The sequence below is a fragment of the Paroedura picta genome, chromosome 1 (genome assembly GCF_049243985.1).
Source record: "Paroedura picta isolate Pp20150507F chromosome 1, Ppicta_v3.0, whole genome shotgun sequence".
Lineage (NCBI taxonomy): Eukaryota > Metazoa > Chordata > Lepidosauria > Squamata > Gekkonidae > Paroedura > Paroedura picta.
In genome coordinates this window covers 194,306,172-194,320,160 of record NC_135369.1, presented here as the reverse complement: position 1 = coordinate 194,320,160, position 13,989 = coordinate 194,306,172, and the positions used below count along the sequence as shown (strand labels likewise).

The 13,989-nt window shown below is 46.1% G+C and overlaps 1 protein-coding gene across 7 annotated transcripts in view; it reads left to right on the top strand.

The window, feature by feature from the left end:
- The window catches only part of WDPCP (WD repeat containing planar cell polarity effector), a 337,650-nt gene that overhangs the window by 233,373 nt on the left and 90,288 nt on the right, over positions 1-13,989 (top strand). For all 7 annotated transcript variants that reach the window (XM_077315493.1, XM_077315511.1, XM_077315482.1 and 4 more), the window contains one exon: positions 9,173-9,275. In XM_077315493.1, coding sequence (XP_077171608.1) covers positions 9,173-9,275 — 103 coding nt within the window. The remainder of the gene's footprint in view (positions 1-9,172; positions 9,276-13,989) is intronic.

The following is a 13,989-nucleotide window of genomic DNA, read 5'->3' as shown; positions in this document are numbered from 1 at the left end:
GGTTACAATGTCTGATAAAAATCCCATTAAAACCCCATTAAAACGGACCACAAAAACACAGTAACAGATGCATGGAGGAATGCCTCCAGACCAAGCTCCCCCAACCTTTCTTCATACGTGTTGGTCTCCAAACCCCTCACCATCTTTGTTGCCCTCTTCTGGACACGTTCCAGTTTGTCAACATCTCTCTTCAACTCCGGTGCCCAAAACTGAACAAAGGACTCCAAGTGGGGCCGAACCAGAGCAGAGTAAAGCGGTACCATCACTTCCCGTGATCTGGACACGATACTCCGTTTGATACAGCCCAAAATCCCATTTGCCTTTTTAGCCACTAAGTCACACTGCTGACTCATGTTCAATGTATTGTCTACTCCTAGGTCCTTTTCGCACATGTTACTGCCACGACAAGTTCCCCCATCCTATATTGGTGTATTTGGTTTTTCCTACCTAAATGCAGAACTTTACATTTGTCCCTATTGAACTTCTCCCAACGTGCTGTCACAGGAGGGTACACCACCTCCTGTCTTATTTCCAGGCTTCAGACTGATAGACTCTCCAATAACTGCTAGGTGACGGACCGATCCCTCCCACCATCACCACATGTTGCTGGAGATGTTTTTTTTATATATATATAATTTTATTATTTATTATTATATAAAGCATTTACAGAAAAATTAAGAAAAAAAGCGACCAGCTGATATGGTTTGCCATCTCTTTTAACATACATATTCAGTTCCCATCACATATTATTCCTAATCTAGAAGTTTTTACCATTTTTCTTAGCCAAGTGATTGTTAATACATATGAGAATATGATCTGTTATAAGAATATATTCTGTTATTATCTTAAATGGTATAAATTGGCCGTGACCTAAGAGTTACTAAGAGTTACTGCTGCTGTCTTGTTAATACCTATGAAGTATAGTTTGTCATCCTCTTTTAGCATACATATTGACATACATATTCAATTCCCATCACATATTGATCCTGATCTAGGAGTTATTACCATCTTCCTTAGCAGAGTAGTTGTTGATACATATGAGAGTATAATCTATTATAAGGATATATTCTATTATTGTCTTAGATGATATAAAGTCAGTTCCCTTCATATATTGGTCCTGTCCTAAAAGTTACTGCTGCTGTCTTTCCCACAGGAAGCCAGGAGAATACTCCATTGTTCAACTCATCCTTCAGGTGGTCGCAGCAAATGAAATTGTGTTTTTTTCCATAGTAGAGTGTTTCTGATTGTCCTTCTGTCAGGGCCAAAGAAGTCTCTTACTTGATTCTTGCTTGCAGTCGCCTTTGAGTAGGCTCTGTATACTTTATCAATCTGGATCTCTTCCTCTGGTCGCACAGGAATATCTCCTGATAGCTTCCTGGGTGCTGTCGCTTTTGAATAGACTCTTTTTATTTTGCTGATCCAAATCGCTTCCTGCTCTGAATAGACTTCCAGGTTTTCGGTGCTTTCCTTCCTTGAATCTGTTTTCCCAGGTTCTTCAAAGGTACTTTGGGTTTTTACATCCTTAGCCCTCTCCCCCTCCTGTTGATTAACTTCCATACATTGAATTTTTGTTTGATTTATTATTGGCTGAGCTATATCAGCTGCTCTCTCCAGACCATCGGCTCCGTCCAAAAGCTCCCCCTTAATCCCACGGATTTCCTTTTCCAGCTTATTGACTGCTTTCAGTATCTTTGAGTTCCCTTCGCATAACAAATGGAAAAGCTGTGCCTTAGTTAATTTTTCCATAGTTCTAGGCAGTCACAAATTATAAACAGAAAGTCTCGTGAGGTCTCGCGGGAGCACGGGCGATCCCAAATTATCAGTTTGTCGATCTCCGTATCAAGTCAGCTACCCCCACTGAACTTTTTCCAACAAAACTTCAAAGCTGTCTCTTTGTTTGGTTAGCGGGTATAATTAGCTGGGAGTCTCTCACTCGACGAAAGAGGGAATTCACTTGTAAATTGGTTGAGGAGGGGGGAGGAAGAGCTTGTGGGAGAAGAAAGAGAAAAGCCAGAAAGCTTTCAATCCTTACTGTTGTAGACTTCAGCTTCTGTCAGCGCTTCTGTCAATCTGGTAAAAGATGGTTTGGGAAGAATGTAAGGTCAGCTGGTCGTTTCAAGCTTGTAAAGTTGTTTGCGACAAGGGCGCCATCGTGACCTTGAGCACACGCCGCTGTTGATCTGGGGAGCTCGGTCCCCCTACCTCCCCACGGATCTGTAGGACCCTCAGGATGCCGTTCCTGGTTCCTGGGGCGACCGGCGAGCAGATTTGCGTATCTGCTCAGGTCAGCCAGGTGCAGAAGCTCCTGACCCTCGGCATGGCTTAAGAGCTGAACAGAAGTCCAGCTTTTATGGTGCCATCTTCAGTCGACTCCATGTTGCTGGAGATGTTGATCCCGTTATCACTTCCTGGCAGATGGCACTCTCTTGATTGTGTCTTTGGGTGGAGAGCACCACCCCTTTCCTCCAGGTCGCTATTCATCTTGTAAAGGTATCCCAAGTCACTGGATGGAACCCAGAGTGGGGAGGGGGCCCTTCGATGTTCTCTCCCTTCCAAGTCTCACCGCACCCCCCACCCCTTGTCCACCTTGCCAACCTGCATTGAATGAATGTTCTCCCTCTGGCTCACCAGGTCTCGAGTGACCACCAGTCCTCCTGGGCCCCTGTCCAGGGCTAAGCTGAATGACCAGAAAATGAGCAGTAAGGCCAAAAATTTATGGTGGGTCTCTAGTAACCTGCAGCAGGGGTTTGGGGGTGGGAGTCGTTTCCTCAGGCCCTGGTTGGTAGTAGAAGTTCTTTGCCCCAATTTTATATAATTCCTGGGCTACCACTCCCAGGGTATCGCCATGAAGCTCAATGCATGGGGGGAAGGGGGTTTCGGGCAGCAGTCCCAAGGTTGCATGCCTCCCCTAGTTCTGGGTGGCTCCCCTCTCCTACAGTCCCACCACCTCACACCAGTTCGCTCTCCCAGCTCGGGTGTTCAGGTTGGGGCATCCACTACGCAAGTCCACTGATCTCACAGGTAACAGCGGGACCTTCTCGTACTCCATCCCCTATAATCCTCCGAGCCACTGTTCAATTCTAGCATGGATAGGAGGGAGTTATTGTTCCCTTCCTATAAGCCCCGGATGGAATTGGGCTAAGGCCCCCTGCTGATATTGCCCTCCCAAAAAAATTACAAACGGTGTTTATTATGCCCCCCAAAATGAAGACGGGCAGAGCCCTCATGCTCCGGCATCCATCTTAGCTGCCATTTAAAATTTAATATTCTTGAACCCTAAGCATTTAATTTTTTCTGATGTGAGAAAAAACTTAAAACATTTTCATCAACCTTAACAGTTCGTTTTTTACCTGATTTTAAAAGAAATTAAAACATTTTTGTGGGCCTAAGGCACTGTGCCTAATGGATAAGTTCACGCTGCTTCTCCCTATCCTTGGTTAAGACTCCTCTTCCAATCTAAATTGTCCTTTTATGGTGATTTGCAGGGGAAAGATAAACATATACAATCAAGCCATGTCCTGTGGTCAGAGGCAAAGCCAAGGGCAAAATGGAACTTTGAAATACTGCAAAGGCACGGACGGTATCAAATAGCTTCAAAGCAAAAAATGTAGTCAGATTTTTAAAAAAGAATATGTTGCAATTTGCTGGCCGTCAGCTTCAAGAAGTAGGCCTGTGCCCCATCTTCTTTGAGTTACAGCTAAAAGTCATCAGGGACCCCAAAGGCAAGCAAGGCGGAATGGAAGTCCAAAAGGCGGCAATGCAACTCCATTTGGCAGGCAAGCAGATGAGCTCTTGGATTTCTCCCTTTAGACATTGCTTTCCCTCACCCTGACACACATTTTAATCGAAATCTCATTATCTGCAAAAAAGCTAGAAATTTTCTCAAAACAGAGGGACTTGCATCAGCAGCGAAGTGAATCAGTCTGGATTAACCAGCCTACCTGCCAACTGTAACAAATCCACTGATTGAGGCAGCACGTAACACATTGGGAGCAAAGGATTCTTTCCTGTTCTTTTTAAAAAACAAATCCTTATCCATGGTTCCTCTATATATATTGGTGAAATGCCCCTGTGGGAGGAGCATGTCCAGGGTGTCCGAGCTTGAATACGGGCCAATCAGGGTGCGGCCAGTGCACCCTGATTGGGCTGGCCCCTATGCTCGCCGCTCTCCTTAGCAACCTCCCTCACAGAGTGCCTATTATGGGGAGAGGAAGAGAAGGCGATTTTAAATTGCTTAGAGACACCAGAGGCCTGCTGGGTGACTGTGGGCCATTCCCAGTTCTCTCAGAGCTCTCAGCCCCACCTCTCTCACAGAGTGCCTATTATGGGGAGAGGAAGAGAAGGCGATTTTAAATTGCTTAGAGACACCAGAGGCCTGCTGGGTGACTGTGGGCCATTCCCAGTTCTCTCAGAGCTCTCAGCCCCACCTCTCTCACAGGGTGCCGATTATGGGGAGAGGAAGGGAAGGTGATTTTAAACACCTGAGGCCCAGTTCTCTCAGAGCTCTCTCAGCTCCACCTCACTCGCAGGAAACTGCTTTGGGACACCTGAGTCCTGCTGGGTCACTGCAGCCCATTCCCAGTTGTCTCAGACTTCTCACAGCCCCACCTTGCTCACAGGTTGTGTATTGTGGGGAGATGAAGGGAAAAGGAGTTTGTAAACCGCTTTGAGACTCCTTTTGATAGTAAACAGCAGGGTACAAAAATCCAGAAATTCTTCTATTGGGCAACAGTGAAAGAAGCATGTGGGCACATAACATTATATTAACAGTAAAAAAAATGAAGACAGAAGGAGCAGGGCGGACACCTGTGTACTGTGACTACCCCTTGTGTATTAGGGCAAGGGGACATTGCGGTGTCTGTGGCCTAATTCACACAAGAAGGGAAATGAGGTTGAACGCAGAACTGGGAAGAATTGGTTGCCATGTAATCTTCCCCTAAGATTCTACCATCTCAGGGTTGGTTAAAGTTCTTGTGTACCCACAATCCAGAACCCCCTGTACTCTGACCCTTACCCCAGTCTTTGGGTCGGATAGAGTCACTGGGATCAGAAGGAGGGGAATGGGTCTTACTGAATGATTGCCTCTACTACAGACCTTTCGGCGGGGCTGTCTTACGGCAGGTAGGCCCCGTTTCCCGCTGGCTTACAGGGTGTCACTTCATCCGAGGAGTTGTTGGTGGAGGAGCTCCCAGATGGCTCTACCAGTGGGGTCAGAAGAGCCTGGACGGTCTTCTTAGTTTTTACTGTTTGCGGGCGAATCCGGGCGTTCAGTGTGGCTGTCTGCATGTATGGTCCAGGAACCGATGCTTTCTTTCCCTTCCGGGTGGGGCATTCAACAAAGAAGTGTCCACATCTGAGGTATCATCCTTTCTCACGGTGTCTTGCCTTCTCCATGGCATTGGAGGTCCAAGTTCTCTGAGTGATGGCTTTCCAGGGGAATTTGGGTTGTTTAGTTGCCTCCTCTCCAGCATCTTGAGCATCCACCATCTCCAGGATTTGCATGTGCCCCTCTATTTCTCCAGCGGGGTGAATCCTCCCCATTAGGGTCATGGGGTGTGCTTGGCACAAGCATTGTTACAAGAGATCTCTCTGGAGACCCTCTCAAAAAGCATTGACTCAGTTTGCCTCATTCCACTCAACCACTCGGGCCATGAGGCGTCTAAACTCCCCTGCATACTGGAAGACCATCTTGGTGCCCTGGCACAGACTGTGGAGGTCCTCTTGGGCCGCATCTCCCCACAGAGGGTCCTCGAAATGGTTGTGGAACGTTTACAGGCAGGGGTAGTCAACCTGTGGTTCTCCAGATGTCCATGGACTACAATTCCCATGAGCCCCTGCCAGCGAATGCTGGCAGGGGCTCATGGGAATTGTAGTCCATGGACATCTGGAGGACCACAGGTTGACTACCCCTGCTTACAGGAACAGCTGATAGTCCAGCAACTCAGGTGCATGGAGATCAAACAGACCCACGTACCATTCTGCGGGTTCTCCTTTCAAGAAGTCCCCCACTTCTAGTTTCAACTGAAAATGCTTTTTATTATTGCAGACTGCCTTGAACCATGCAAAAAGGCAGGATATAAATGCTTTAGTAAATAAACGCCTAATCCTTTTGCCTGTAAAATCAGACAGCCCAATCTGAGTTTTGGTAGCTGACTGATGTCCAATTGGGCCCTGTGTGAGCTCCTTTTGGGAATTGCACCTCTTTAACCAGCACTGCCTTGAAAACCAGTCTGCCACCCTCATGACCAGCTTTCCCTTAGGTCTAATTAGAATCATAGAATCATAGAGTTGGAAGGGGCCACACAGGCCATCTAGTCCAACCCCCTGCTCAACGCAGGATCAGCCCTAAGCATCCTAAAGCATCCAAGAAAAGTGTGTATCCAACCTTGCTTGAAGACTGCCAGTGAGGGGGAGCTCACCACCTCCTTAGGCAGCCTATTCCACTGCTGAACTACTCTGACTGTGAAAATCTTTTTCCTGATATCTAGCCTATATCGTTGTACTTGTAGTTTAAACCCATTACTGCGTGTCCTTTCCTCTGCAGCCAATGGGAACAGCATCCTGCCCTCCTCCAAATGACAACCTTTCAAATACTTAAAGAGGGCTATCATGTCCCCTCTCAACCTCCTTTTCTCCAGGCTGAACATTCCCAAGTCCCTCAACCTATCTTCATAGGGCTTGGTCCCTTGGACCCAGGTCATCCTCGTCACTCTCCTCTGTACCCTTTCAATTTTATCTATGTCCTTCTTGAAGTGAGGCCTCCAGAACTGCACACAGTACTCCAGGTATGGTCTGACCAGTGCCGTATACAGTGGGACTATGACAGCTTGTGATTTTGATGTGATGCCCCTGTTGACACAGCCCAAAATGGCATTTACCTTTTTTATTGCTGCATCACACTGCCTGCTCATGTTTAGTTTGCAATCCACAAGTACCCCAAGGTCTCATTCACACACAGTGTTACCTAGAAGCGTATCCCCCATCCAGTAGGCATGCTTTTCGTTTTTCTGACCCAGATGCAGAACTTTACACTTATCTTTATTAAATTGCATCTTGTTCTCCTTTGCCCATTTTTCCATTGTGTTCAGATCTTGTTGAACTCTGTCTCTATCTTCTGGAGTATTTGCCAGTCCTCCCAATTTGGTGTCATCTGCAAACTTGATGAGTAGTCCCTCCACCCCCTCATCTAGATCATTAATAAATATGTTAAAAAGTACCGGGCCGAGCAACGAGCCCTGAGGTACCCCGCTACTCACCTCCCTCCAGTCTGATGAAACACCATTAACAACTCTTTGAGTGCGGTTCTCTAACCAATTCCCTATCCACCTGACTATCTGAAAATCCAGATTGCAGTCCTTCAATTTATCCATCAGAATATCATGGGGAACCTTATCAAAAGCTTTACTAAAATCCAAGTAAACGACATCAACAGAATTTCCACGATCCAGCAAACCTGTTACTTGGCCAAAAAAGGAAACTAGGTTGGTCTGACAGGACCTGATGGAGACAAATCCATGCTGACTTCCTTGGATCACCAAATTGTCCTCCAGATGTTTGCAGATCGCTCCCTTTAAAATCTGCTCCATTATCTTTCCCACAACAGAGGTCAGACTCACTGGTCTGTAGTTTCCCGGGTCATCCTTCCTCCCTTTTTTGAAGATCAGAATAACGTTTGCTCTCTTCCAGTCCTCCGGGACATCTGCAGTCCTTAAAGAGGTCCCGAAGATGATGGACAAGGGCTGTACAAGTTCTCTGGAAAGTTCTTTGAGAACTCTCAGGTTCATTTCATCCGGCCCAGGGGATTTGAACTCATCGAGTGCAGCTAAATGCCTCTCGACAACCTCTCTATCCATGTTAACCTGCCACCCAGACACTATCCTTTGGCTACAGCCATCTCTAGATGTGCCTAAACACTTTGACCTGTGGGAAAAAACAGATGTAAAATAGACACTAAGCCTTTCTGCTTTCTCTGCGTCTTCCGTTAGAGTTTGTCCATCTGCACCCAGCAGTGGGCCTATTGCCTCCTTGACTTTACGTTTGCTCCTCACATAACTGAAAAATCTTTTCTTGTTACAGTGAAAGAAAGGAGTTGCATAAACTGGCTTCGCCTTGCGGTTCCACCCTGGAGACAGTGTCCTGTGTCCAGTATTCCTTTTTGACCCCAGAAAGACCATTTGTGGTGTTGTAGGTCCTGTGTAAAGAAATAGCTGCATGGGTTGAAGAGCTCGGTTGATGAGGGAGAAGGAGATGAGACAGGGGAGGGGCCGTCTCTCATTGGTAGAGCATCTTCTTGGCATCCCCTTTCTTTATACTAGTCCCACAGCCCTGGAATGATCTTTCCATGGATCAGAAGAGACTGCAGGGACACAGGGAAACTTTGTGTCTTCTTTCCATGAACCAATAGTTGGGTGCAGGCCAGTACAGAAGAATTTTTTTTCTAAGATGATGAGGTAACCAAGATATTTTGGGTTGCCAGTTCTGAGTTTAGAAAGACCTGAAGATTTTGGGAATCGTGCCTGAGGAAGGCAGGTTTTACAGAAAGGAAAGTATTTCAGTGATGTGTCATGCCAGAGTTCACCACCCAGAGTGGTCATTTTCTCCAGGTGGACTGTTTTCTGTTGCCTGAAGATCAGTATTAATCCTGGGGGCCACCAGCCACCAACTGCAGATTGCCCACCCCAGTTAGATACAACATATGAGAGTTTAGGGGTGAATGGGAAAAGGGGTATATCCTATAATTAACGATGTGTGCAAAACTCTATCCTATCTCTGGGACTTTGGGTTCAGCCATCCATTTACCCTAAACATATTATCCTTCTGCTTCTCCCCCTTGTGAATTAAGAGTTCTCCTAAGCTTTGACTTTGTTCTGCCGCACCACAAAAAGCTTAAAGGGCCCATTAAGAGTTTACTTATACAGCATGGCTGAGAGCTCTGTTCATTCCATTGTTGGCTAACACCTTTATTCAAGCACCAACACAGAAGTAGAAATGGGACAAGGCAGCCTGCGTTTCAAAAGAATAACACTGAGAAAATTATAAATATAGTCTCATCGCTTCCATCTGCATTTCTGATCTAAGCAATAAAGAAACCCTTTTTCCCTCTCAAATTCGCCTTTGTTAGTTGCCCAAGATTCGTTTTAGATTAATCTTTTATTTTGCTTTATTTCTAAAGGACATCCATTACTTTGCACTAGATAAGGGTGAATTGGCACTAGCTGAAGTGGCAAAGAAAAAAGCGAATGCCATTGACACAGAATCAATAACAACTGGAGTCGGTAAGAATTAATGCTGTTTTTAAAAACGGCCTTTTTTGTTTTAATCAATACTTGTTCTTGTATTGCTGTCATGTTATCCTTGTAGCAGGGTTATTGGCTAATTGGAATTGTTTTTTTGGGTGGTGGAACAATAATGGCGTGTCATTCTGGCTAGGTTCACAGAAACCTCTTTGAGATACAGAAGTGAAAGATATTATTGTAAAAGCTCTGGTGTAAAATAGAATGAATGCCTCAGAGGGAGAGGGGGGCTATTCCTTACACTTTGCATCAGGATTAAGTAAGGAGCTACAGTCTAAAACGATAAATTATATGTAAAAGTCACGTTGTAGGGTCACGTTCACTCAGCAGGTTCTGACAGAGATCATGAGAGCACACTTCATTGAACCAATGGGATTTGCTAAAAGATGATTTCCAAAATAAACTGCATAATCTGGTCCTAAAATAATTGTGCTGAAGTTAATGGGTCATGAGCTGTTAAGCAACATGTGTAATCCCGGCTCGACTCCTAGAGAGCTTGTGACTGAAAAACAATTTTAATTTGTTTGTTTGTTTTTACCCTGGAACACACAGCCCAATATAAAATAACTTCATTTATGAGTGTTTTGAAAAAGCATGTGCTGAATGCCCTATTCAGAATGCCCAAGTCCCCGCCACCGCCTCCGGTCATGGTGGGGGACAACACACACTATGAGCTATTGGACATCGTTGACTCCTGGTTTTTGTGTAAACAGCTGCAGTACTTGGTATCCTGGAAGGGGTTCCCCGACTCCGACAACGAATGGGTTGATGCCGAGGATGTAGCGGCCCCCTCCCTCCTTCGCAAATTCCACTCCCGATTCCCAGACAAACCGGGACCGACCCCCGTGGCAGCGGGTGGTTAGGTAAAGGGGGGGGGGGCTTAAGGGAAGCCGAGTGTCATGAACCCCGATTCATGCCATCTAAGTTTCGCTTTCTCACATACCTTTTGGTCTCTCACCAGCCGGCCCCAGCCAAGGCTGTAAAGCAATAAACCTGTCGGCTAACTCCCAGCTCCCCTTCCTTTTCCCAGCAGGAGAGGCTCTGTTGCTGATGTATCAGTCTTACTGTAAGTGTCCTTGCAGAGACAACTCAAAGTCTCAACAAAGTGCCAACTGCTTAGATAAGATTCCGGGCCATCTGGTCGCCTGGGAATCAACCCACCTTTGCTGCCCTCTCACTCTCCCACCAAAATGCCTATGTACCCCCTCCCTTATGTGATGGGCTCTATATCTGCCCTGAGTGTCCCTTTGTACTTTGTCATTATCAAGATCTTTGCTTAGGAAGATCTTGGTTTGCTTTAGTGTTCTGTGGACTCTGTCTAATAAAGCTCTCTTTGAATCTTCAACTGGCTGTTGGATTTCGGATGTGCAGGCTGGGCTCAGCCTAATTCCTGACAGTCTCCTCATTATTGGTCAGATTTTGTGGAACGCTTATATTGTTGTTGTTCTGATGTTAGTATCTCACTTTCTCCTTCTTCCCTTCTTGCTTTTTGTGTTATATGTATTTCCTTACTTTTCCCTCTTCCCTTATTTTTGGCAGTTTTTGTCTTTCTCCATGTTTGATTCGTCTTTGTATAGATTTTCTTCTAAATGATGATAATCTTAGGTGATATCTTGAGTTGTTTTGCTTTCTAATTATGTATTGGATAGGTGGAGGAGGTGCTAAGTTTGGATTTCTGTATGGGGATGAATTCTTTCTAAGTTGATTGTGTTCAGATGTTATAATTATAATTGTGTAGTGCTTGCCTGGATCAGTGTTGGGAGAACCATTGGTGGATAGTTGATTGGTGATTTATTAGCGGTTATACTAATTTTATTTGGGTGGGTTGAATGTGTGTATATGCATGTATTTTGGCTTGTCCTGGGTTCTTCCGCCGCCCCTTTTTTGGGGTGGAGTGGGTAAGTGGTTCATGTGGCTTTTGTTTGCTGGGAGTGGTTTTTGGTGCGGTAATGGTTATGTGTGCATGTGTGTGTGTGTTTGTTTGGTCCCTTCAGATTTTTGCCCACCACTTTAGCCCAGCTCTACCTGTTTTTTAGGCCAGAGAGTCAGCCTGGTTTTGGGTGGGTCTTCCCCTCCCCCCTGCTCTTGTTTTTTTTTCTTTTCCTGGTCCTTTTGTATCTCCCACCCACCCACCCCGTTTGTTGTGGCATTTTTCTTCTATTTCCCTCTTTTGATTTTTCTCCCTCCCCTGGACTCTCCTTTTCCTCCCTCTTTCGCTCCTTTTTCCACCCACTCACCATTTACTTTTAGTTGACTGAAATGGCCAACGGTGGTTAGCACATCATTTTGGGGGTCTCTCTCGTTGACTCACACTCTCCCAGTCCTTTTGGGGGTCTTCTTCTGGTCCTCGCCAGTGACCCTCTTCCTGTTCCCTCCACCCCAGCCCTGTTCCCAGAGTACCCATGGGGCCTGGGGCAGCCGGCCAGCATCCTGGGGGACAGCAACTGGCCCCTCCCTGCAATCATCCTGGAGGGCTTGGCCAGTGGACCCACAGCTGCTCCTCCGATGGACAATCCGGGGGCAGGGCGTGCTGCGATGGGTCTGGGCAGTCAGATAGTTGGGCTGTCATGTGAACAGTGCATTAGTCGAGCTCTGGATGGGACATCTCTGATGGTTGGCTGCAGTGTGGGCCTCTTTGGTGCAAGGTGCGCTGGGTCACTTTTTGTTTGTCTTTCCAAGGATGATTGTTTTTCACTGGTCATCTTGGTGGCTGTCCTTCACTGGCCACTGGTCACATGCCTGGGTCCCCTTCCAGCTCTGGGTGATGGTCACGTCCCTGTGGGTGGTCTGGAGCTCTGGTGGGCAGTGCACGTTAGGTTCGACAGCCCAGCCTGGATTGTCAGCGGGGGTAGCAGGAAGGCCGTGGGGGTAGAATGGGCAGCCTGGTGGTGGGTTCTTCTTTCTTTTGTTGTCTGGTTCTGTTGGGTTCGGTTTTCAGTCTCTCTTCCTCGGCTTTTCTTTTTGTTTCTCTCATTTCGTTTCCTGTCCGGTTCTTCCCTCATTTATGTCGTAACATTTGGGTTTTTCTCTCCTCCTCCATCCAATATGGTTGTTTTGTCATCTGATTCTGTTGCTGTTTAATTCTGTTCAAAGTTTTCTTTAGGGGTTTTGAATCCAAAACGAATGTAAAAGCACTGCTTAGCATTTTTACAAAAGACAGATGTGGCCTTTTTCAGGCATTCAGAAATATTTTCTGGTCTATACCCAGTAGTGTATAATGATTTTTCATATGTGATTTGTTATGTAGTCTCTCCTTTTCTTTTCTGTCCTTTTTATATTATCCTATTTTTAATAAAATTATATTATTAAAAAAGGGAAAGCTTGCTCAATTTGAATCTGAACATTTCTGAATAGTTTCATGAATATTTGCCCACCAGCAGGTACCACAGTGAGGTTTTCCAGTAGTGCTTTGTAATTGAATTACTGAAAGAAGAACTTGCACACCTGAGCTTAGAGACACTACCCAAAGTGCTTTCTCAGTTTTACACTAACCAATTTCACACTTACCTGTGTTTTTTTCACGAATACTGAAGATGAAAAGGAAAACAGGCTGCATTTCCTGGTTGAGGGACTATAGTTTTATGTGCAAAGAAAAACTCAACATACAGGGCAGTCCATGTAGTTTTCGTACGCCGTGCATGCTCGGGAAGCAGCAGGGCATGCTGCTGTGCCACTAAGAACCATCAGTGGCCGGGCACAGCCACCAGCATACATAATTGGCCAAAGAGAACAAAAGGGAGGCACAAAGAGGGACTGGATGACCAAGGCGAAGCTACGAGAACCCTAAGAAAGAAGATGGCGGCGGAGTGAGAGCAACTAATTAACGCTCCTCCGATAAGTCTCTACAAAGCCTCTAAAAACCTTTTTGCAGCTGTTTTGAAAGCAGCAAAATATCTTTTGACCTTGGCTGTTGCCACACAGTGAATTTTGCTAATTGCAGTTATCTGCAGCTGCTGGTTATATCACCAAACTGCTATGGCCTTATTGTTCTGTGGTCTGCGACACAGAGGACTTTCTCTGCTTGTTGAAACATCAGGATGCTGTTTTATTTGAGCCTACCTTGGTCATTGTGGAGGAGTCATCGCTTCTTCTTTCTGTTCCTGCTGCCGGTATTGCTTCTTCCTTCTGTTCCTGCTGCTGGTGTTTGCTACCTTTGGGCTGCAAGTTGATGCTCAAAGCTGCAGACTACAGACCAAACAGGCCTCATCCACTGAGGGAGCAGGCACTAGGATTACTGTGATTAGCTTGCTGCCAACTCTCCGTGATCCTTGCCCTCTCTTTACCCCTGCCGCTGCTGTTGCTGCTATCAACTTGTGCTAAGAGAGTTGGAGCTGTGATCCAGAGCTGTGTTACTTGGCTGCTTGGTTGTTTTGCTACTTGCTGTTCTATACTGTGGATTCATCAGGAACGGATACCGATCTTGCCAAGCTAATTATTGCAGACCAAACCCCCACCGCCAGATAAATGGAGGAGAACGAAGGCGAGGACGCTTCCACTTTAAGATCTGAACTGGGGGTGAAGAGTTGGCTCCCTTGGACACCACCTAGTGGCGACCGGAAGAACTGCAAGGACTTGGTCCAGCTGAGAATCGCCTCTGCACCACCTGGTGGCCAAGCGAAGAACACCTGCCAACTGTATTTTTTGTACCTTTGTAATTTTGCCTGTGGTTGCCTGGACTGGCCATTCTTTGATATTA